Source organism: Cynara cardunculus (assembly GCF_001531365.2).
Source record: "Cynara cardunculus var. scolymus isolate 2C chromosome LG 1, CcrdV1, whole genome shotgun sequence".
Taxonomy (NCBI): domain Eukaryota; kingdom Viridiplantae; phylum Streptophyta; class Magnoliopsida; order Asterales; family Asteraceae; genus Cynara; species Cynara cardunculus.
This window is the reverse complement of record NC_037528.1, coordinates 46484580-46506606: the sequence shown is the minus strand read 5'-3', so window position 1 is coordinate 46506606 and position 22027 is coordinate 46484580. Positions and strand designations below refer to the sequence as shown.

Here is a 22027-nt window from a genome sequence, read left to right as displayed (position 1 = left end):
CAAATATAAATTACTTCGTTATTGTACCTAAATTAAATTATAATAAAAATTTGAATTAAAAAATTACACAAAAAATGAGGAATTTTAAATCGTTAATTTGATACGAATATCGATATATTTTTGTTATGCATAAAGTACTGTATATTGATGCATATTACTTAAAATAGTAATTATGCATAAGTACAACTTATTAAAGCTCGATGTTTGAATTCGTATAAATAACTGCAGATAAACATAATCAAATAGGGGATGAACATCTCATTTTAAAATATAAAAAATCTAAAATATAATTAAAATAATTATCGAGTTTCAACAAAATAAATAATTATTATCTTTATAAAAAAATTATATTATTAAATCAAATATAAATTGCTTCTTTATTATACATATAATAAATTATAAAAAAATTGAATTAAAAAATCACACAAAAAATGAGGAATTTCAAATAGTTAATTTGATACTAATATCGATATATTTTTATCAAATCTTTATGATATTTTTAAACATGTATTTTATTCAAAATTAAAAACTATTGTTTTTTTAAAATCACATAAAATCATATTATAACATCGATTGAGATAAAAAATATAATAAAATATTAAAATCACGATATATCTCGCTATATTGCAAAATACGCTTCTAATTTAGTTTGAAATGAAACTGGTTTCGATAACTATTGTTGTTGAATAAATGGTTTGTTAGTGAAACGTCACCTCAATTTTATCAACGGTGGTTATCCAGGTATATATTGAAGCTACACGTGTTTATACAAATCACCAAAACTCTTACACCTCAAACACGTCATTAATTTATTATATATAAATTGATGATAATTTATAATAACATGGTATATGATCCGTAAATAGTAGAACGAGAAGTGTAAGAATAAATCTCGACCCTTTAATTTATTTTGATTAAATGTTAAATATTAATGAGGTGCATCAAGATATACCGATCAATTCTCTTCTAAAACTTACTTAATTAATGGATGAGCATGAAATTAAAAATGATCAAGGGTTCGAATATCTTTTTACGTTTCTCATAATAACTTTCCTTCTCAAACAATCATTCTCTCTGATATCATATCTTACAGGAAATTAAACATCTGAATAAAATTTAACAGAAAATTTATTTGATTGTGTATTTGGTATATGGGAGATAAAGGTTGTATGAGAATATAAATTAAGTGCTCACTAGCAAAAGTCATCACTCTCATTTACCTTATATAGTAACATTTTTTACCATCAAAATGGAGATGGTAAGTGTTTATAACTGGGTAAACGCTTACTGGTTAAGACTCTTGATCATTGTCTTTCCTCTTACCGAGTAAGATTTTCGGTCATTGTTAAGTTCACTCGGTAAAGTAATTGAACTGGTAAGCACTTAGTAAGGTAAGTGTTCGTTAAACGGCCCTCACTCTCTTCCAGCATCCACTACTCCAACCTCATCTAACCTCATCTGCTCTAATATTGTCAGCATATATATAAAATGTTAAAAACTGGTACTTCCAAAAACCGTAAGTTCGATTAATGAGTAGTTTAACTCATAAGTACATCGTAAGGGATTTTTTAATTGTTTTTAAGATCGACTTTGATTTTATTTTTATCTTACATCAGAACTTTCCGTTACGAAACTGGAAATCTAAATTCACCCATAAGGTTGATGCCCGATAGGGATGGCAACGGGGCGGGGATGGGGCGGGGTTTGCAATCCCCGGCCCCGGCCCCGGTTTATATAAATAATCCCCGGCCCCGGCCCCGTCCCCGGTCAACTTTCAGTCAACCCCGGTCAACCCCCGGTCAACCTCCGGTCAACCCCCGGTTAACACCCAGTCAACACCCGTTTTAGCCCAATTATATATATCACTTATAAGCCCAAGTCCATAATAAATCTAAGCCCAATTATATATATATCACTTATAAGCCCAAATAATAAAAATGTTTAATATTTATATATATACCGGGTACGGGGCGGGTCGGGGGATACAATACCCGGCCCCGGCCCCAACCCCAACCCCGGTTTGCCTCTACCGGGGATCCCCGGCCCTGGCCCCGATACCCGTTTTAGCGGGGAATCCCCGTCCCCGTCCGGGTCGGGTGAACCGGGTTCCCCACCGGGTCGGGCCAAATCACCATCCCTAATGCCCGATTGGTTTAAGCTTAAACTCCAATGATCAAAAGTATCTGGAAGTCCCAGGTGCAAATCCAATGATGAATAAAATTTCCCCTTGTAGCCATGGAGATTAAAATGCAGTAACTTCGGACTACTTGCAAAACGGATGATCGTCCTGAGATTAGTCAGCTCGCATGGCAAATTGGATATGTAGCTTAATAAAAAAAAATCTAAATTCATGTTTTTGAAATATGAATTAAAACAAAGAGTAAAATATAAATTTGGTCCTTGTGGTTTGTCGAAAATAATATTATTGTCTCTTTCAACTTCAATGTTATAAGATAGTCATCGTGGTTTTCAAAAACGTCTGAATTGGTCCCTCCCTCTAATAACCATTAAAAAATCCGTTAAATAAGAGACATTTTCGTCATTTTATCGATTCTTTTGTTTTTTACTCAATCAAAATCGATTTTATGATATTGGTCCTTGTGGTTTTTAACTGGGTAAAATACAAAAATATAGATAAAATAATGAAAATACCCAAAATCTTACAAAAAAATTCAACAACCGTCAGAGGTAGAGATCAAATGCCGACGTTTTTTCAAACTACAATGATTGTCTTGTAATTTCAGAACTACAGATAAAAAACACTATTTTCAACAAAACCATAGGAACTAAATTTGTAATTTTAACAATCTAAAATTTAGTGGTTGTTTGTTTACCTCTTAATAGTTCCATTAAGAGACAACATCTTAATAGTTCCATTAAGAGACAACCTCTGAACCGTAAGAGGTAAATCTTGTTTGACAAAAAAAAGTTTGTCTCTTAATGGTTTTAAAACCATCTGAATGATTTTGTATCCTGACACTTCCTTAACCGTTAAGCGCCCTAATTTCATCGTAATCAATTACCACACAATTATATTTCATTTTGTATTATATCATGAGAGTATTTTAATCATTCTGAACAAAATCTTTCAGCAACCGACAAACAGCCCCGAAATAATAAAAAAATATGTTTTATACAAAACTTTGAATAATTAATGCAGGTATAGGTGTCCTTGTGAAAGCTCATAAATAAATGCTTCACCTGAACCTGCAATTGTGAAAGCAGCGCTCTCTAAAAAAAAAACCGACGAGGTGACCGGAAACAATCAATCGCTGGCCGGAAAAAATGGTGATCAGCACGACGATCGCCGATTATGATCAAAACCTACACTCTACTTTCGCTTCTAGATATGTCCGTACATCTCTTCCAAGGTAAATACTTAATTGTATCTTATCGAGTAAGGAGGTGTTTTATTTTCGTGTTTGTTTTTTACTTAACGAGCTTAATGGGTGGTTGGCTTAATTGTTAAGTTATATTAACATGTTTGATTTTAAATTATTATTAAAAGATTGACTTAGGGGTTGTTTGTTTACCTTTTAATAGTTCCATTAAGAGGCAGCATCTGAATCGTTAAAAGGTGAATTATGTTTGGCAAAAAAAAACATGTCTTTTTAATGGTTCTAAAACCCTCTGAATAATTTTGTATCATAGACCTCTCTTAACCATTCAGCGCCTAATTTCGTTGTAATAATTATATCTCATTTTGCATTATATTATGAGAGCCTTTTAATAATTCTGTATCAAATTCAGCAACTGTCAAACAGTCTCTTAACATGTTAAATTAGCTCATCTTATGTTAATATATTAAATGGTGTTTGGGATTGCTTATTTGAAACAATTTATGTTTTTTTACAAAAGTGTTTATCAACTTATTATAAATTAGAATAGTTTGACTTATTCAAAAACTTATTATTATCATTTGACACCGATATAAACTGTTTATCCAGACACTCAAAAGTGCTTATTACCGATGTCACACCAAAATAAGTCAATAAGTTGTTTTTATAAGCAATTTCAAACACACATAAGTTAGAATTTTTTTCCCAAAATTATATTATCCTTTAATTTTTAATCACACGTTTTATTAAAAATAAATAGTTTACCAACATACATATGTAATTAAACAATAATACCTTATTGTTTTTAAATATATTTTAAGTTATTAAATATTATGTTATGAGCTTGTTAAATTCAATATTTATATTATTTTATTTTTTTGTAATTTTAAATATTTATTATACAATTTATTTTCATTCTAAGACTTATTTAGACATAAGATTAAAATGGTAAATTTTGTTGTTCATATTATTTATTTAGTACAAAATTAAACATCAATTTATCTTAATTTATCCATACAGATTAATGCTTAGAGTAGATTCATTTTTGACATTTTATAGACCCTGGAGGTAAAAACGGGCACTTTTATTTATTAATTTTTTTGAACTACTAATACATACCATATAGTATATGTGAAAAAAAAAAACATATTGGACCCCTATTTTTGTGGACCCTGACGTATGCCCGACTCGTCCTTCCAGGGACGACACTGTATTAGAAACAACTGAATGTATTCAAAAGCAAACTTCCACGTAAAATCGAAGAATCTAATGATTTTTTCTTGAAACGATAAGAACGAATGATTTTGAATGACAATAAATATATCGCAGGTTTAAGATGCCCGATCAACCGATACCGAAGGATGCGGCATATCAGATAATAAACGATGAGTTGATGCTCGATGGTAATCCGAGGCTAAACTTGGCGTCATTTGTGACGACGTGGATGGAGCCAGAGTGCGATAAACTTATCATGTCATCTATCAACAAGAACTACGTTGACATGGACGAGTATCCCGTCACCACCGAACTTCAGGTCCATATTCATCTTCTAAAAAAATATACCGTATCGGAACTGTGAAACAACAAACGTTGATTTTAGGGAACTTTAATAGGCTTAATGGGACTCACAACTTATTCGGTTAGCTATAGATGACACTTTGGTAGTGGCTCAATGATATAAAAATTGGCTTATTCGGTAAGATGCTGGGGATCTTTATGCATAAAGTCAATTTTTTTCCAAAGCTATCCCTCCCAAATCCCAATTAAAAAAACACGTTTCTTCTATTTATAGAAAACCTCCCAGATAAAAAACCTTCCCGATCTATAAAGACAAATTAATACGCACATACTATTATCTATACGAAACTTAATAGTAGTGTTAAATTTTACTGGTAAGCACTTACCGAATAAGTATTTGGTAAACAGCCCCTTAGAAAATTGTGAACTTTCATTTATTTTGGTAAAAGAACGACTAAGATTGTCCCGTTTCCCTATAAAACGAGGCCAAACATGGTCTGGTCTAAATGAATCTGATATATCTCACTTGAAAGTAGAGTCTGCTTTTTTTTATATGCTGATCTACTGATATGTAATTTCCTGTGTTGTTTTAACATTGCAGAACAGGTGCGTAAACATGATCGCTCGACTGTTCCATGCTCCAATCGGAGAAGACGATACTGCTGTCGGTGTGGGAACGGTTGGATCATCGGAAGCGATAATGCTCGCCGGTCTCGCTTTCAAACGGAAATGGCAGGCCAAGAGAAAATCGCAAGGAAAAACTTGCGATAACCCCAATATCATCACCGGATCGAATGTGCAGGTTCGGTTATTTTTTTTAAATATACAATATTTATATAAATAAATACTCATGCACACTTCTCACCTTAACCTCCTGAGAGGTTGTGCTCTATCAGTAACCCGGATATTGTCGCGCCAATGACCATTTGGTCTATTTGCTCGATTCTTGGTTGTTTCAATTCAAAGCATCGACAAATTTCTGGTTTCAAACCACAAGGGTGGTGCCTGATTGGTTTGAGCTTGACTCCAAAAGTCAAAAATACCAGGAGGTCTCAGGTTTAAATCCAAGGAGGAATAAAAATCCTCTTGTGGCCACGGAGGTTCAAATGCGGTGACTCCGGGCTATCTGCAAAGCAGGTGGTCGCCCTGGGATTAGTCGGCTCGCATAGCGGGTTGGATATCCAGGTTAATAAAAAAAAACTGGTTTCATAGGTCTGCTGGGAGAAGTTTGCGAGCTATTTTGAGGTCGAATTGAAAGAGGTGAAAGTGAAAGAAGGATACTATGTGATGGATCCCGTGAAAGCGGTCGAATTAGTGGATGAAAACACGATCTGTGTGGCTGCGATTCTTGGTTCGACGATGACCGGAGAGTTTGAAGACGTTAAGCTTCTTAACGAGCTTTTAACAAAGAAAAACGAAGAAACAGGATGGAACGTCCCGATTCACGTTGATGCTGCAAGTGGAGGGTTTGTTGCCCCTTTTCTGTACCCCGATCTTGAATGGGATTTTCGTTTGCCGCTCGTGAAGAGCATCAACGTCAGCGGTCACAAGTACGGGCTCGTATACGCCGGCGTTGGTTGGGTCGTTTGGCGGACGAAAGACGACTTGCCGGACGAGCTCGTGTTTCATATAAATTACTTGGGATCTGATCAACCTACCTTCACTCTCAACTTCTCTAAAGGTAAAATGTCTCCATAGATGTTCACATATCTTGCTTCTGCATTTTGTGGGTCCCATTTAATAAACTACTTTATATGACTTAAGTTTATAGATTAAATCAATAGAACGTACTATTTAAAAGTGTTGCAATAAGTTTATAAAATGTTTCTAGGTGTTTTAACAAGTTTTATATAACATTTAAAAAATAAAGTGTCGTATTAGGACGCTTGCACATTTTTTGCGTCCTATAAACCCAATTTTGTTGCATGCATTGCATGTTTGCGTCTATGTTTTTGTGGGTCCCGTTTATATAATCCGGAAAACGTAGGCCAACGACAAAACGAGAACATTTGAAACTATTTATACATAGAGAGTGATTCTTTATGATGTGGATCGGGTTTAACATTTGTCTCGTAAACGTGAATAGGGTCGAGCCAGATAATTGCGCAGTACTACCAGTTCATACGACTTGGCTTCGAGGTAATTCCTCTAGAAATACTACTATTTTATCGTTTGTGAGGCGAGTTTGGGTGCACGGATTGGTAAAACGAGCCTGGGAGCAACGGGAAAGGTTGCTCATGTAAAATCTCATAATTTCGAGTCGAAACATTTTTGCAAAATGTAACGAAAATGGCGTATAATACATGTTTCCCTCCATGATCACGATGCACGTTTGGACCAAATGTGCTTCAATCTTAGTTTTTAGCTTTGATTCACTAGGGTTATCGGGATGTCATGAAGAACTGTAACGGAAACGTAACGGTGCTTAAAGAAGGGTTAGAAAAGACTGGGAGATTTAATATAATCTCTAAAGATGTTGGCATTCCTTTACTAGCGTTTTCGCTTAAAGACAGTTCAAGATACACTGTGTTCGATATATCCGAGTCTCTGAGACGATTCGGATGGATCGTTCCGGCATACACCATGCCACCGGATGCGCAACATATTTTGGTTCTCAGAGTCGTGATTCGTGAAGATTTCAGCCACAGTCTAGCTGATCGACTAATTGCGGATATCGTCAAAGTGGTTAACGAGATGGAAGATGCACAATCAATTGCGAGCATGAGCCATGCACATGATGGCACGCCCAGTGATCGTAGCACAAGGGAGATGCAACGGGGAATAACCAAATACTGGCGGCGATTTGTTCATGGTAAGAAAACGAGTAGCGTCTGCTAGTTGGTTGGTTATTTGGTTCATCGTATATGGGCCAACTTAATGACATGTCCTTCGATCGGCTACGAATACGCGACCGATCTAATACAGAGTTTTAAGACTTCGTTTTTTTTTTTTTTTGCAATTTCAATTCCTTGCCATCATACTTGCATTTCAATGATATGATCTCAATATAATCTCATATTACAAAAGGCTAGTGATGTTCAATTTCACCGCTAAATTCGGTTGAACCAAGTTAAACCAGACTCTTTTAGACAGTCTCAATGATTTGAGTGGTCCGGTGCAGTATGAAAAATAACTAAACTGCTTGGTCCGGTTTAGTATGTGGTTTGAATGTTCTTTTTTGAGCGATCTGGACCAAACCGACCGGCAAATATAAATTTCGTAATGATTATGAATAAATATGTTAAATTGTATAACTTTATTTGTATATTCAACATTATAATTATTAGTTTACAAAAATCTTCTTTATATATAAAAGTAAGATCCACAAGAAATGAAGTGGCACCCTGAGAATTGAGTATTATATATTTATTGCATAGATATTGAGTTTTTTGTATTCCACATTGATAGAGAGATGAAAGATTGACAATTGATGGTAGGTATATGAGATGACATTGATGTGTTTTTGTTTTTTAACTTATGGGTTTTGATTCTCTTGGATAATCCTATAAACTCATATCATTAACTCATGTTGGCTAACCCTCCAAACTCATAGGGTTGGTTCATTTTGGCCAACCCTTTGTTTGCAAAAAAAGTCATATTTGTAAAAAAAATATTTATATATATATATAGGGCCCTCTCTCTATATAAGTACAATTCACAAGAAATGATGTGACACCCTAAGTATTGAGTATTATATATTTCTTGCATTGAGGTTGAGTTTGTGTATCCCGCATTGATGAAGAGACGAAAAATCGACAATTGATGGTATGTATATAAGAGGAGGTTGATGTGTCTTTATTTTAACTCACGTGGTTGGGTTCTTTTGGTAATCCTATAAACTCATATCACTAGTTCATGTTGGTTAACCCTCTAAACTCATGATTTTTGTTCATTTATTTGCAAAAAAATTGTCTATATAAAAAAATCAATATATCATTACAAAAGAAAGCTATAAAATAATAAGGTGACATCATAAAAACCAAATATTTTAATTTTTTTGCATTGTAGTTGGATTTTGGGTATCCACATTGATTAGAAATTGATACGTCAATGAGGAAAATGAATATATAAGAGAAATATGAGTTCCCTTTAAAAATTAAAATGTTCATTTGGCTTTATAAGCCATGTTTATCTTTAAATGTTTGGAGCAATTGTCTAAACTCACGTGGTTGAATCATTTTGACTGAACTTTTAAACATATGTGGTTGACTCATTTTGACCAACCTTTTTTTATGAAACAATTAATCTATATTAAATATTAATTGAAAAGATAATTTTAATATGTTTTTGAAAGTAAGAAGCAGAACCGTTGATGTGGCACCCTAATAATTGAATATTCTTCAATCTTGAATCGTGATTGAGTTTTATACATCCAACACTGATTGAGAGTTGAAAGATTGACAAAAATGTTGGATATGTAAAATGAGGTCGAGATGCCTTTGTGACAATTCATGAGGTTGGTTCTTCTTGGTTGATTCTCTTAACACCCGTGGTTAAAGCATTTTGGCCGAACCTCCGAACACATGGGGTTGGTTCATTTTGGCCAACTCTCGTTTTGCAAGAAGGTTTAATCAATATTAAAAATTAATTATATATATAATCTTTATTTTATTTTATTTTTAAATAAGAACCACAACCATCAATGTGACACCATAAGATTGAGTATTATAATATTGAATTGTGATTGAGTTTTGTCTATCCCATATTGATAGTAGATAAAAGATTGACACTGAATGATAGATATATAAAGGAAGATTAAAGGGCTGTTTGGCGGTTGCTGAATGGTTTGGTGCATAATGGTTAAGTGGTCAGAATGGTTAATTAAGATGACCAGAATGGTTAAGTGATGAATGAAATAATGTTGTTTGGTAATTGTTCTCTGAATGACAGTAAATTACCATTTTAACCCTCATTCACATTAGGGATGCTACTTCAACCTTAAACACTTGTATGACCTAAATTAACAACAAACAGATCAAATGTTGCAAGAAATCAGTTAAAAAAATGGATCGATCGTGGAAGAAATCAAATTAGCTTCTAGTCAACTTCAAAAACTAAATCAGTCAACCCTAATCTACATCATCAATCAATCTAAAAAAATGTTGCAAGAAATCAGTTACAAAAATGAAAGTATCATCTCTGTGCTAGTTTCATTCATCTTTCTCATCCTCCTCCTTCGAAGAAACAACCGCAGACAAGGACCCAACCTTAAACACTCGATGGAGGCGGAGACGATGGAAGCGGAGACAATGGAGGCGGAGACGATGGAGGAGGAGAGGGGGACGGAGATGGTGGAGGCGACACAGCAGCAACTCGGGAGAGGCGACACAGCAGCAACTCGGGAGAGGCAGCAACTCATGGGAGGAGGCGAGATCGAYTGGAAGGAGGAAGGAGGGTGGGAGGCGTGGGAGGAGACGAGATCGATTGGAAGGAGGAAGGAGGGTGGGAGGCSTGGGAGGAGACGAKRTCGATTGGAAGGARGRGAGGGCAAAAATGGATCGATCGTGGGAGCAGCGGGCTGTTGAGGAGAGGGCAAAAATGGAAGAAGACCCCTCTGAATCGTTGAGGGGAGCCCTAGCCCCTAAATGGTTAAGAGCCTTTTGTAACCATTAAGAGGTTCTTTTTTTTTTGCCAAACAATCCTTGTCTCTTAGCGATTAAGAGGTTGGCTCTTAATGTCACCATTAAGAGCTGAACAAACATCCCCTAAGATGTCTCTGTGGCAATTCATAGGGCTGACTCCCTTGAACGATTTTCTAAACTCATGGTGCTTAACTTATTTGGTTGACCCTTCTAACATAAGATTTTTGGTTAATCCTCTTTTTGTAAAAGAAAAATTTATATTAAAAGTTAAATAAATAAATAAATTAAATTAATATATAATGCTATAAGATATTGATGTAACAAATTAGAATTTAATATTTTTAAATCATGAATTGTGGTTGAATTTGACTCGAATCTTAGTCCATATTAATGAGAAATTTTTGTACTGAAAAACAGTTAAGTATATGAAACGAGAAGTGATGCTTTAAAATATTAGAAGAGTTACAAATACACTATGAAAAACAGTTAAGTATATGAAATTAATTAGGGGGCGTTTGGTTCGAAGAATGATTTCTGGAGGAATGAAATCTGTCAAAGGAATTGCAATCTGGAAGGAATTGGAATGAAATGTTATCAGATTTGACCAAGTGTTTGGTTGGCAAGAATGGAATTTAATTTGTTTAATGAATTGGAATTTGTCTGTTTGGTTTGCAACAAAATTGGAATGAAATGATGAAAAAAAGACAAAAATACCCTTATTTCGATATTTTTTTAAGTTTATTTTTTTAAATTTATTTATTTTTAAATACAAATAACAATATAAATTAACATTTAATGAGGAAAAAAATGTTTACCATTTATTGATGAAAGCAGCTTTCGATCGAAGAAGAAATCGTCCGACCGAAGATGAAAGCGTTCGATTGAACAAAAGTGAAAAAGTGCGGCTAGTTTAATAGTAATAGAAGGGTATTTATGTCATTTAAACACTTATGGATGAGATGAAATTCAATTCCATCACATTTACTAAGGAATGGTAAATTTCTCAAATTTAGGAATTCAATTCCATTCTATGTGTAACCAAACATTGGAATGAAATTTGGTCAACGGAATTGACCATTCTAATTCCATCAGATTCCGGTGAATTCCGCCCAACCAAACGCCCCCTTGGTATTTTCAATTTTGAAATATAAGAATATTGATGTGGTTCACAATTTTTTGTATATTACTTGATATGTGTTATGATGACTCCCGTGTACTAATAAATAATTATAGTAATTATAAAAATTCAGAGTTCTAAGACTTATTAAAAAAAAGCCGTTTACAATACGATATAAAACGAGAATTATTGGTCGGAACTTGGAAAACATCATTACTCGTTAAAAATTGAGGGAAGTTTTCCCGCCATTTTCAGCAGCCGCAAAACCACTGGTTTCTTCTTCTCATTCTGCTACTCATCCAGATCAATTGAAGGAAGGGAGGAAAAGGGACCAAGTACCTGAGACAAAATGAGTGGAACGATGAGAAACAAAGTGCAGAGGAAATGCAAAATGAGAGGTTATACTCTTAAAGTAGAAGCCCTAAACGAGATCCTTTCTTTCTTGAGCAACTATGAAGATGCCGAAGATGAAGCTCTTGATCTCCTCCTCGATGAACTCCAACACCAATCATGTATTCTCTTTCATACCTTTTCACTATGTCTTCCTACGTTTTTAGTAAGATTTAGGGTTTTTGTGGTTTATGATTTTGTAAATTTGAATCCTGTGGTGGAACCGCATAATCTGTAAAGAAGCTGAAATTGGGTACTTCCGTAACTTCAAAATTGATGAGGATTTTAACTTTTTCTTGAGGAAAAACTGCCATTTTAAATAAAGAAGCTTCGTGTTGAATTTGGATGCCAAATTGGTTGTTTTCAACTTCAGAAGATATGGATTTTGAAAGTTTCTAGAAGGAAAAAGTTGATGGCTGCTTCAAACTCTATACCAAGTTACTACAGCTAGGGTAGTGTTATTACCAATTTGCAACAAAATCCTAATCAATTTTGTATTTTAAAGGTTTTAGTTGACATTAAATATAAAAAAAGGATATAGCTTTTTTCTTTTTTGGTTAGACTAGAGTAATAATTTACTGTAGAATTTACCTGCCTTATAATCTGGTGGGTTTATTGATTTCTATCTTAATGATGAAATGAGGCAGTGAAGTCTTCAATTCTGGATAAGGAGCCTGTACAGCGTGTCGTAAGCCTGCTTTGTGAAGCTGGATCTGCAGCTGAGGATAATCTTAGTACAAGTACGACTTCATCTTTCAGCGTAATTGACGCCTTTCTCATTCCAAAGTTCCGCTATGATCCTATCAGAAAGATGTTTTGCGAGTAAGTATTTTGCTTTGGGGTTTGTTTCCTAGTCGTTCGGTCACCATTTTAGTTACTATATTTCTTGGCTTTCTAGCCTTATAAACTGTGATGTATTATAATTTACTAGTAGTGCAGCAAGAAGATATTACAGTCCTGGGTAAATAGTTAGAGGTATCATATCTTAAGCCAAACCTTGTACAATTAGTAAAGGATGTCTTCTTATATAACGTATAGTTGCATATGAATTTGTCATATGATGTATGGACTGTGTATGGAAAATCCTGCATGTTTTATATCCAGTCATCTAGCTAGCCATTTCTCTTGAATCCAGTCTATATAGGTCGTATTACCTGATGTATTATTCTGCCTACTAAGTGACTAAATAATTTATATTTGTGCAAACAAAAGAAGAGAAGCCATGCCTTGTTCAATTAAAATGATATTTTCAGACTTGGGGGGAGAATATAAAAAAAGACTGTTGTATAGTTTTTTGATATCTGCAAATGAGGGCTGGAATGATCATCATTTGTTTTAGCTGAAACTAATATTGAAATCAATTGTTGTCATTTATGCATCTTTCATTTCATGTAGACACACAGGGAGACTTCCGATTCACGGTGATGCTCCTGCAAAAGCTTGGCTGTACAGGGATAGATTTCTTTTGTTGTCTCAGAGGCTATCTCGTATTCCACAATTTTCTAGTCCTTCATTTAATACTGAATTATCTGAGTTTGGGAGCTGTCAGGTTCTCTCTCTTTCTTTCGCTCGCCCCCTCCCCCCCCCAAAAAAAAAACACTTCATTCTTTGCATAACACAGAGCTAATCTGATTGAAGGCAATGGCCTTTCATTTTATTATGAATGAAACTTCTTTTTAACAGTGTTGTGCCTTTCATTTTATTATGAATGAAACTTCTTTTTAACAGTGTTGTTGATTCCTTTACTTTGTAGATATCTCAAATTCAATCTCTGGTTGGACGTACTGGAATAAGCTGGGTGATGGGTGTCATATCTCAATTGGAAGATGGCCACTTTTACCTGGAAGACCTTACGGCAGCTGTTGAAATCAATCTGTCCAATGCAATATCCTTAATCACTTGATTTCCTTTGCTCAATAGTTATGTTGCATTGGATAAGGTTCTTGGAAGTATTAGATCATAATGGACATATTTTAAAGATTGGTATCCATAAGCATATACATGAAACAATGCAATAGTATCTTAGTTGTTCTACTGGCTACAGCATTTTCATAATATGCTTTGGTCTTGGTTAATTATCTGTGTCCATCTTTGTGTTACAATATGCAATTTTATCAAAAGAATTCAACTATTTTGAGATGGATTAAGAATGAGACTTATTAGACTCCAACGGAAGTTGCGGCACTTGAATGGAACTGTCATAAAGTATTAGCATGCCATCATATTCTCATTTTAAGGCAAAGTTGATTATCATATTCCAACCAATCAAATCTTTTTTGTTGCTTCCTTCTCTTGTTACTCTATGTTGGCCATGTGAAATTCACCAACTTTTTAGGCCAATGTCTTGTTTGTATCAAGCATGATGTTTTGCATTTATATTATTTGTTTGTTACCTTTATCTATTCTTTTTTGGAGGTCTTTCTGTTTGGACGATTCATTTGATTGTTATTGAACACATCTTACTTGGAATGCAATGTAGTTAATGTTGCTATAGCAGAGACATACAGTGACAAAAATTTTCTTTGACATTAGTTACAAGATAACAACAGGGTATTTTTCTGAGAACACCATAGTTTTAGCTCAAGGGGAGATGATGTTAGATGGTACTTTCCAGGTCAGTCTTATTATACCTTTTTACTAAACCTTGTTAAACTTGCTCTGATTCTCGAGAGTGGCATCAAATTCTAAGCTCATCTAACTTGAAGAGCTAATGGTTCCTCATAGACCTATGAAAGCCTTGACTCACAGCATGTTACTGTAGTCTTTGTTCTTCTCATTGTAACTGCTTCTAAGTACCTACAAAAGGACTGTCTCTCAAACAACAAATACACATTCTCTCTCTTAACTTTGTGTTTTCAGTTCCACATACTTCGCTAATGTGATGTTGTGGCTGATAATTGTTCCATTTCTTTAGGTTTTGTTCTACTCAGCTGTACATATCTCATGTTCCATTGGGTTTTCTTGCACATGCAAACATGTTTGACATTGCATCATAAGATAGACCATCCCATTGCTATTTTGTAACAGAACTTAATTAATAGAGATATCCATGTTAAGAAAGAAGATACTAGAAATGCTGATGGTTGGAACCCTGTGAAAAATTAAAGCAAATTTCATACCAAGCTTGTTGGGTGTTGAAAATTAACTTCGTTATTTATTTTTGACTGCTTACATCTGCACATGTATTTTACATGGAAAGGGTAATAATAGTGCATTGATTTCCTCATCGATAGAGTGCATTTTGTTTTTCAAAATTCCTTTTGGAAGGATGGAATCAACTCCAGGTCTTCTCATATACCAGAACTTTGGCTGAACAAAATATATGGGCCTTGATTATTGGGCCATTTCATCGTGCTAGCTACTTTTTTTCTGTAACCATGGGTGTCTAGGCCAGCGTGTGCACACCTCGACTAATCCCATGGGTCCCTGAAGATAACATCCCCCGTGGCCCTGAGGAGAAGACCTGCGACCTATGTGGAGGAGCCCCAAGGTGTAGCATTCAATTGCGAGTTTAGCTAACCCTCAAGGTTTTATGCTGCCTGCTTATGTGTATTTATATATTTGCATCGCACAGGATAAGAGCTTATGGAAGCCAAGCCAACTATTCTATGTGCATTCATTCATTTCCGGCGGTGTTATATCAAATTTGATGCTGAGGTTCCTTTGTCATATTGTTTGGAACATGCAATAATCTAATGTGATGGTAAATATACAGTATTCAGAAGTTAGAGGGGGAAATATAAGCCATAAAAATTCGTATGATATCTGTTACATTTACAGTTTGTAGAGGTCAGCTAAAGAAAGCTCCAGAAGGAGGTCTGTGGCTCTTAGCAAGCAGGTACTATAAGTTGGGAATCTAGGATTAGTGGCATGGTTCTCGAGGATGAACAGGTGGGCAACGAATTCGACGTGGTAGTGGCACTGCTCATCAAGTTCTATAAGCTATGATCTGATACCTTGTGACTGAATAAACCGAGCCAAACACCACCGGAGGTGGGGTGGGGTGGGGGGGGGTTGTAAAATGTAACTAAGACCATCTACCCCCAAAGAGTAGCAGCTGTTTCCATGAAGATCACCAGCTTGTGAAAAATGTGTAAAAGAGATAGAGGCAAATATTAGAAGTTATTAGAAAAATTAGTTAAGAGCAAGCAATAACATATAAATAGAAGCAGGTACAAGAGAAACATGATGTGTTATCCAGCAAGGAACCCTGAATATATATCACTTTGGATTGGCATTTGGCTTAAATAGATGAAACATACAAAAAATAATACATCTAGCACAAATGAAATGTTTCTTTTTAATTATGCAATGAGTTGGGAGATACATATGTTATACTTTGATGAGTCATTTATGATTCTCCAGCAAGATGGCTTGCAACATCATCTATCTTTTTAATTCTGTTAGCAGGCTATTAATACTTCTTGCTGGTTATAATTTCACATCCAGTAAACGTTTGTTGCTAACTCATAGTTGTCATTGACTCGTTATACCTGATATTTATCCAGGTTCAAACATTTGGTTTTCCACCATTAGAAGACAGAGAGAAGTCAGCCTCTATGTTTACGGGGCTTGATTATTTCGGTGGTGGTACACTTCCCAAAGAGGACACTGTATCCTTTCTCAGGCATTTGGCGACTGTAATTTGCTTCAAGTAACTATAATTTAATAGCTATGAGACTCCTATTGCTTAAGTATGCGATAAATATTTTGAAAAAAATCAATAGCCACGAGACTTTTATTTCTCTGTAGTATTAACAGAAACAACCGCTCTAGTCTTTGAGGGTCAAGATCAGATTTAGGTACATCTCACCCCGACCCCATCTCTGGGTGAGATATATTGTGCTCGTTTGGTTTGGTTTATTTTGACAAAATTGTGTTGGAAGTTTCCTTGATTGTTTCTCCAGCTTAGACTTGCAGAGATGGAATCAAGAGCAGTCAATGAAATGTTTGTCATACTGTCTGACATATGGCTGGACCATGAGGAGGTATAAAGTTCGTATTAATTGTCTTTTCTTTGTATTGATTAACAGCAGACTTTTGCATGCCGGGGGTCTTCACAAAAACAACTGCTGTACTCTTTTGGGGGTAGAGGTGAAGTGTGCATACATCTTACCTTCTGCAGACCCCACCTCCGGGTGGGATATGCTGGTGCTTTTGGTTTGGTTTGGTTTTAGACTTTTGCATGCATTGCCTAATATCTTGATTATCTTTTTTATTAGAGAAGACCATGGCAAAGCTAGAGACTGTGCTAGATGGTTATGAAGATGTTGAGGTGGTTCCTTCTCTCTTCGTGTTGATGGGAAATTTCTGTTCCCATCCATTTAACCTTTCATATAATTCTTTCTCAAGTATCAGGTGAGATCTCTGATGTGATGCTCTTGGTACTTACCTATGAACTAATTATTGCTTGACTAGTTTTTCAGATTTTTTTCATTTGTCTCTGTCTCTCTTTCACACACTTTTTCACAAGCCGTTCTACTCCTCATGTAGAGGTCAAGCCAACATACGTCTTACCCATCCCCAACCTCTGTGTGGGACATACCGGATTCTTTTGGTTTGTTTTCTTTTTTATTGAATTAAGAAAAGGGGACAACTATCCATACAGATTGAATTTTGGAAAACTTGGGCAAATGATTGGAAACCATCCACGGTTGAAAGAGCACAGTAGATTCCTTTTCATTCCTGGACCTGATGATGCAGGTGAATAACATTGATTGCTCTACCCGTTCTTTTGCAGTTTCTTGAATTTAATCTTTTGTACTTGGCATGTTTAGGCCCTTCAACGGTTCTACCTAGGTGTGCGTTACCCAAATATATAACTGAAGAGCTCCAGAAGCACATCCCAAATGCCATTTTTGCAAGCAATCCATGCAGGTACATCTGCAATTCTCTTATTAGATGTCACATGCATATAATCTATATCTAGGTTATAAAGCTTTGGTCAAAGTCTTAAAAATACCCTTTAGGCATTGGCACTGTTGATTAGTGCATATATGTAACTATTTTCTGCGTACAAGTTCTTGAACTTCATAAAGCTAATTAATAACCAACTGATAAACTCGTTAGATACAAGATACTACTCTCCATCATTATGTTTATCCAAAAAATAACTTTTTAAATCTAAAATATTTAAATTATGATAAAGATTTGACTTGAAACAAATTATACCAAAAAAGGGGAATTTTATTATCCTTTAATTTGATTCCCATGTCAACATATTTTTTTGGGTTTTTTTTACCGGGTCGTCAAATTAGTAAGACATGGTCAACCAACACTTGTAATTTCTATTTTGTTCAAAAGAAATTTGGGATTTTCTTTTTCAATAAGCAGTTGCATTAATTTTTAATTCTTATTTTACAAAAAAAATCCTACACCCCCCTACATTGAACGGCTACACAGACTAGCCTTTGAAAATTATAGTTTTCTCTTTAAAATATTAATGAATAAGATTCATGGTTTGAAAGTTTACGAAAGTGATGGTATTCTGATGCACAACTTAAGTTCTTGCTACGACTACTTAAGCACTGTCAACTTTCTTATCACTGACATGCTTCTTCTTCTTGAAATCAGAATCAAGTTCTATACTCAGGAAATAGTATTTTTCCGCCAGGATCTACTTTACAGAATGAGACGATCTTGTTTGATTCCTCCTTCAACAGAAGAAACCAGTGATCCTTTTGAGCATGTGAGTTCAAATTCTTGCGATTATTGATCTTGCAGTTCATTAAAGCAGGCAGTAATTATAATCTTATCTTTGATGCAGCTTGTTGCTACCATAACACATCAAAGTCATCTCTGTCCTCTTCCTTTGAGTGTACAGCCAATTATCTGGAATTATGACCATTGTCTCCACCTCTATCCAACTCCACATACGGTGAACTTCTAACATTTTTTTCTATTAATCTTTTGTTCTATTAGTTTTTACTCGTGTATTCTAATTTTCATGTTTTTAGACATATGAAGGATACCTTCTAAAAATGGATATCTAAGGTGCCAAACTAGATAAATTAAGGGGTGTAGCAAAGTTGGTTCCAGGGTGGTATAGTAAGTTGCACTTGCACAAATAGGTGAAGGTTCGAGTCCGGCATCCGTGAGTGTGTGAGTTACAATTCCTTTGGAGATTGGGCAGAGAACTCAGAGACCATCCGATTTAGTGTCTCTCACTTTCTCCCTAGAGGCAACTTTGGAAGGAACTGGCATGTAGTGAGGCATTGCACATTAGCAACCATTATGGGATATCAACGACATAAATTTTGTGCAAGTTATCTCTTTGTGGGCACTAGGCTCTCAAGGCGACCACCTAGTGGGCCACTATGTACCTGATTTGCCTCTCACATGATGCTCTTGGGGTAAGGCGGTGTGGGCCAGCACGGGGGTTGCCGGGCGCAAACCCTTTTGCACAAACTAGATATATTAATCATTCTAATAGTACATTAAGTGTAGGGCATGAAAATCACCATATGACAACAGTTATGTGGTTTCTGTTAGAGATATTAGAGGTATAGGATATCCCTGTTTAGTATGGTATTTAGGGTTTTACGTCTAAGCACTTTGGTTCACATTGTTTCTATGTATTTTTGTATTTCTTGAAATTGTGTCCTGTAGTTTTCATGGTAGGTCGTGTGCGTGACTTTTGGTTCCTATTTGATTTATCTCTATTTCAATTATTTCGGGCTCTTGCAAATATTCAAGTTGTTTAAGGATATATTTTGGTAGGGGATGTGGTGACAACTCACAAATAGGTTTGGTTAGTAGTTCACATGGTTTAGTTAGCAGGACCCATGGGTATTTTGGTCATTTACTGTCATTTCATTCCAATTCTGAAGCTACGTCATACAAACCAAACAGACAGATTCCAATTTCTTCAAATGATTCCATTCCATTCCATTCCATTACCTGCTAACCAATTAGCATAGTAAAACTTGATTTGACAGATTCCATTAAGAATCCATTATGTGAACCAAACGCGCCTAAGTGGTTTTTAGATGCCGGTTGTTATGGGCCTGCTCATAACGGGACGACCTAGAATCTGAACATCCTCCAAAGTGGTCAGGTCTCCTGAGCTCCTGCATTCATCTTATTTGTGTTCACCAAAGGTATTCAGATGTCCGAGGATGAAAATAATTAAACATTGTACTTAAATCATATAAATCAAACCAAACGAACCCAGTATATCCCACTTGGAGGCGGTGTCTGTGAATGGTAAGATGTACGCAGACTTGAACTCTATCCCAAAGAGTAGAGCATTTGTTTATGTAGAATCCCGGGTTGTGAAATGTGTGACAAAGAGAGTCTGATACGATAAAGGGGCTGCTTGTTTCGTCTGTTGTAAATTTCTGGGTTTTATGCCCATACATTTGATGTAATTTAATATTGGAAGAATTGCGATGGAACGTTATTTGTTTATTGCAATTCAGTATTTAACAGAAAGTCGTATTTGTTATCGTTTGATCTTATTACAGATTGTATTGGGTGACAATAGCGAACAGAAGGCTTTCAAGTACACCGATATTACTTGCTTCAATCCGGGTTCTTTCTCAAATGACAGCACTTTTGTGGTATATCGACCTTGCAATCGAGAAGTTGAACTCTCGGCCCTCGATGCTTAAATACCCGATCATCCGTTATCAGTCTTGTGAACTAAAGAAACAAAGTATTTATAATGATCATACACAGTTCCAGAAATTAGCGTTTCTTGTTTTTAGGTCGATTCCATGATTAATTTTTCGAGTTTGCACGCATGTAACGTAAAGAGAGATTGGTTCAAAATCGAAACATATTTATCAGCAATCAATGTCAAATCTATTTGTTTGACTTGTTTCATTCTGAGATATTCATGGAAACAGTCTTTCAGATCCAGTCCAACCGGGATATATTTGTTCTGGTTGTTTGATTTATTTGCCGAAGCTTCATTTTTCTTGATCTTTTTTATCGTGTCATGTCAATAACCACCTGGGGTGTGGTGAACTGGTTTAGACACGGGGATGTAGTGGAAATCTTATCTCCATGGCTTGAATTCAAGCACTGCCAAAGCCCTTGTGACCATGGAGGTTCACCTGCTATGCCATGATTTATTAGTTGGTGTACATAAGTTGATCTGGATACCTACAGCTAGGGGTTGTTTGTTTACCTCTTAATAGTTCCATTAAGAGGCAACATCTGAATCGTTAAGAGGTGAATCTTGTTTGGTCGGAAAAAAGTATGCCTCTTAATGGTTTTAAAACCATCTGAATGATTTTGTATCCTGAATCTTCCTTAACCATTAAGAGCCCTAATTTCATTGTACACAATTACCAAACAATTATATTTTATTTTTCACTATATCATGAGAGCCTCTTAATTATTTTGCACCAAACCATTCAGCAATTGTCAAACAGCCCATCACACACAAAAAAACCTTGCTATAAGTTAAAATATAATAATAAAATAATTTAAAATGAATTGATGTTTAAAAGATATCTTAAAAAAAGACTAATAGAACAATGTACTTCTTTTGTCCTATTAGGTTGTCCAACTTCGTTAATAGAATTTGGATTATCTAACTTCGTTTTAACAGCTTATTACAACACCGTTGCAATCTACGATGCTAAGTTGTTGGTGCTATAAACATAAAATTTAAGTGCTGCTGGCCCCAGGTTCATCGAAGCCGTTAAATTCGAGTTCGACTTCGCCACATTCGACATTTTGCAATCTGAGAAACATACGTTGAATGACCTTTCCGTTTTCCCACGTTATATGGCTTTCTTCCGACAAACAATTTGCTCGGCCGGGTGGTATTTTCTTTAGAATGGTGCCACTCGGAAGGTTTTTCCGAAGTTGGGTCTGCGAAACGTGGATAAACTGTTTGATGTCTAATTCTACATCTCCCATTTTGTCATCCAAGGTAAAGTTGTCATGGTCGTACACTGTCTGTAGTCATAGAACGTGGAACCCCATTAGATTACTCTTTAAAAAAATCCTGACGGGAGGTTCCAACATATATAGAGAAAAATCGATCGAGAGCATGATATAAGATCAAAATAGGTAACAAGCACGTGCGCGTGTGTACATACACAAATATATATATATATATATATATA

At 35.4% G+C, this 22027-nt stretch overlaps 3 protein-coding genes across 3 annotated transcripts in view; 2 read left to right on the top strand and 1 right to left on the bottom strand.

Annotated features, from left to right (window-relative positions):
- The first annotated feature begins 3239 nt into the window (after nt 1-3239).
- Nucleotides 3240-7835, top strand: LOC112514700 (glutamate decarboxylase-like). Its single transcript, XM_025121301.1, has 6 exons — nt 3240-3371; nt 4668-4872; nt 5458-5658; nt 6069-6537; nt 6943-6995; nt 7236-7835. Exons 1-6 carry the CDS (start codon nt 3286-3288, stop codon nt 7692-7694), a joined length of 1473 nt encoding a protein of 490 aa, XP_024977069.1. The 5' UTR covers nt 3240-3285; the 3' UTR covers nt 7695-7835.
- Nucleotides 7836-11904: 4069 nt separating this feature from the next.
- LOC112527833 (DNA polymerase epsilon subunit B) lies at nt 11905-20700 on the top strand. The gene is made up of 14 exons (XM_025138664.1): nt 11905-12067; nt 12393-12400; nt 12589-12767; nt 13341-13494; nt 13699-13830; nt 14482-14559; nt 16454-16558; nt 16853-16933; nt 17173-17303; nt 17554-17648; nt 17723-17822; nt 18519-18633; nt 18712-18822; nt 20411-20700. Exons 1-14 carry the CDS (start codon nt 11905-11907, stop codon nt 20555-20557), a joined length of 1599 nt encoding a protein of 532 aa, XP_024994432.1. The 3' UTR covers nt 20558-20700.
- Nucleotides 20701-21563: 863 nt separating this feature from the next.
- The window catches only part of LOC112506615 (protein C2-DOMAIN ABA-RELATED 4-like), a 2140-nt gene continuing 1676 nt past the window's right edge, over nt 21564-22027 (bottom strand). The window contains exon 3 of the mRNA XM_025110793.1: nt 21564-21857. Coding sequence (XP_024966561.1) covers nt 21564-21857 — 294 coding nt within the window. The remainder of the gene's footprint in view (nt 21858-22027) is intronic.